The 3,292-nt window shown below is 36.1% G+C and overlaps 1 protein-coding gene across 1 annotated transcript in view; it reads right to left on the bottom strand.

Moving 5' to 3' along the window:
• LOC104492812 (DENN domain-containing protein 1B-like) overlaps positions 1-3,229 on the bottom strand; it is a gene marked incomplete at its 5' end in the record, with an annotated part of 37,822 nt that extends 34,593 nt beyond the window's left edge. The window contains 1 exon segment of the mRNA XM_010135415.1: positions 3,119-3,229. Within this exon segment, the coding sequence (XP_010133717.1) occupies positions 3,119-3,229 (111 nt within the window).
• Between the last annotated feature and the right edge of the window lie 63 nt (positions 3,230-3,292).

Genomic DNA, 3,292 nt, shown 5'->3' with positions numbered 1-3,292 from the left:
TGATCCTTTACTTGACTGTAATAAAAGCACGAAATGCATAGGTCAGAAATGCTAGACAAAGAATTCCTGCACATAAGTAAGTGTAGCTTTCCATTCCTGTCCCCCCACAGGAAGGGTGAGGAGAAAGTGAGCAAGGCCTTGAATTATGCCTTTTGTTATCAGTCACTGCCCTGAGATAGTGAACCGAAACAGAGCTGATAACTCAAAGATGACATCACAACCCAGTCTTCGTGAACTGACATAAACACTCGATATTCAGTTAACCCCAAAGATAAAGCACAGCTCCCTTTACAGAAAGTTGTACTTGATAGCACTATTTCAGAACAAATAATCCTTTCAAGTATCAAGCTATTAAAATACAACCTTTGCAACACAAAGTACCGTTCTGCTGTGTTTTCTACACAATAGTCAAACAGCCAAAGCTAGCAAATGCTAACGTGCAAATATACTGTGTTTGCTTATGTGTATTAGATTACGCAATCCAATATTTTACAGAAATATTTTATGCCAAAACCACATTTAATCATTTTTGGCAATTCAATTAAATTCTTACAGGAGATACTGAGAAGTGTTTAATTTACCTTTTAAACTATATTGCCCTGTAAAGAAGCAAGCCTCACATCAGTCCTGTTCTATTTATGAGAGATTAGCAGGTTGCAGTTCTCACTGAAGTTCCTGATAAGCCAGGACTATTCTTCTGTTTTATCAGAACTCACTAGTGCCGTTCTGTATCAAAAGTGGATCTGATACAACGTGGCAGTAACTTCATCTAGCTATGACTTAAGTAATGGCAGTAGACTGAATAAATAACCAGAAGAAAGTGAAATTGGTGTGCTACCTCTTTTTGGACTTGACCTGCAATCCACTATTTTCATTCCAAGCTTGGGGACATTCTTCATGATGTCCAAATACCACTGCAAATGGTACTATTGCTAACTATCCTAGTTCAGGAGAGTGACATAAACTCTTTTCAAGTGAGTACATTATCGAGATGACTATTACTTCACGAAAAAGTTTGGAAAGCACAGCTGAATTTTGAACAAAATTTCTCACAACCAGCATATTATATCCGATGTTCTGTAAAGAATACCAGAGCGCTTGGAATCTGAACATAGAAATAAGGTGGTCTGGATCAGCACAGTGAGATTCTGATACCTCCTCTTCTCCTGTCATATCATGGCAACAGAGATCAGCTGAGATGTTCAACCTAACAAAAACAAGTCTTAAGAGGATCCAAACATAGGCCGAGCGTACGATACTAAATCATGTTAAGCAGACGGACACATGGCCGTCCACTTGCAGAATGAATCTTCCAAAGGCACAGAGCTGCCTTCATTCCTATCTTCTCTCTACTGGAGCAGTAAAAGAGGTTTGACTGGGGCATCACTGGAGCTGAGAGGTTTTTATGATGTAGTTTTCTTCTTTTTTTTTTTTTTTTTTTAAATATAATAAGCTGGGTTCCAGACTGAAAAGGAAAAAAATCTGATTTCACTGTTTTGCCGTATCATGTGAATTTCTACTAAGCTTTGTTCTTTGAAAGGGCTTTCCCTCCACATCATCTTCACCCATTCGGGTGCTCGTATTACTGTGTTGTAAAGCCCAATTCTTGCCCTAGACATTTTGGCGAGGGTTATGGGGGAAGAAAAAAGTGTCATAGAATATGGGAAAGATAAAGCAAAATCTTTGGTTGTTACAAAGCATATCATAAACTAGTAATGTGAAGATTGCTGATACTCATTTGCTATTTACTTTTCTGGTTTTCAGTTGTTCATGTGGCCTCTGCTCCTACGACCCCATGTCTCCTTTACTCTCCAATCACCATGGATGGACTTAGCTCCATATTCTGCAAACCACTGGTACAGTGCCCCCTTTGTGCATTCCCCTAACTACAACAGTGACTGCAGATTTAGACACCCAACACTGTCACATTTTAAAATAAAAAACATGGCAGTTATATAGTTGCTACTACCACCTTGAATGGGAAAACCTGTCAGCCTTTTATGGCAATTCTGAATCTTCTCTAGTTTCAACTTACTTCTGACTCAAAAGTATTTAAAGGGGTTTTATCCACTATTTATAATCCAAAAATTCTCACTCCTTACATGCACACATACATATTTAGAAATCAGCACCTGCAAGTCTTTGAAAATATTAATTTTTAGTATTATATCCAACCTTATACCTATGTGTTGAAAATAACTGCTCATTTATTTGGTAGTATAGTTAGCAATGTTCAGGAGCATAAAATTTATTTTCCACCACAAAAAACGTATTAAACAAAATGTTTTATGCAGTATTGTGAGAAAAAAAGTGAAAGTATTTTCAATGACTGCTAACAGGTTAAAGATTCTGCATAACAAATACACTCCGACAAAACGTGGTTATAAAGAGAGTCTCGCGCTAATGCACAATTAATCTTGGGAATATTTTCAAAATATAGGGTATTTTTAAAACTCCTAAGAGTCTGTGAAAAGTAAAACAAAAAATCTGAATATTTAGGTATACTTAAAAAATTAAACATAACATTATTTTATTAAACAGTCCGAGCAGGCATAAGGGGAAGAAAACCAAACCATTTTAATGTGGGCAGTAGCCTAAAACCTTTAACAAAAAAAACCCAATACTATTCTGAGTTGTACATTATTATCAGTCTGAAGAGCTGCTCCAAACCAGAGCTATTACAGTATGCACTCCTAAACCACTCGAACAAAGATGAATCTACCTATTACCAGGTTAAGATAGCAGCTATTATTATGGACCCTTGATTTCTTTCAAGTAGCTCCAGTGGAATAAGCCACAAGTGAATAATAAAGATCTTATAACAGCCCTTAAGAATTCTTTTTAGGTTAGAAGGCACAGAAATGAACTCAGGAGAGTTAAAGAACTCTCATCTCCTGATAAGAAAAATAATTAACCTGACTTAATGTTTCTGAGTAGGTCTTATATAAATCAGACTTTTGTACTTCAAGAGCCAGACTAAAACCATATATCAGAAAAAGTATGTAGATATTGTCTTATAAGTACACATGGAACATATCTAAAACCACAAAGGTCTGCAGGTCATTTTGTGAAATGTTCAATATAATCCTACTTAAAAGGAGATGTGTGAAGTACTTACAGTGCTTAGTTTCCTAGAGGTAATAATGATTCGTCTCTCATGCAACATACTGGCATAAAGTTGCAGCATGTTGTTCACATCCACAGCAACAAAATATTCAGTGAGGTTTCTCTGTTTAAATAAATAAGATGTTAACAATACAGCAACAGTAGTAAGTATATATTTTATTTATAT

The sequence above is a fragment of the Buceros rhinoceros genome, unplaced genomic scaffold (assembly GCF_000710305.1).
Source record: "Buceros rhinoceros silvestris isolate BGI_N320 unplaced genomic scaffold, ASM71030v1 scaffold45560, whole genome shotgun sequence".
NCBI lineage: Eukaryota > Metazoa > Chordata > Aves > Bucerotiformes > Bucerotidae > Buceros > Buceros rhinoceros.
Note: the sequence above shows the minus strand (reverse complement) of the source record. Positions and strands in the feature narration are given on the sequence as shown.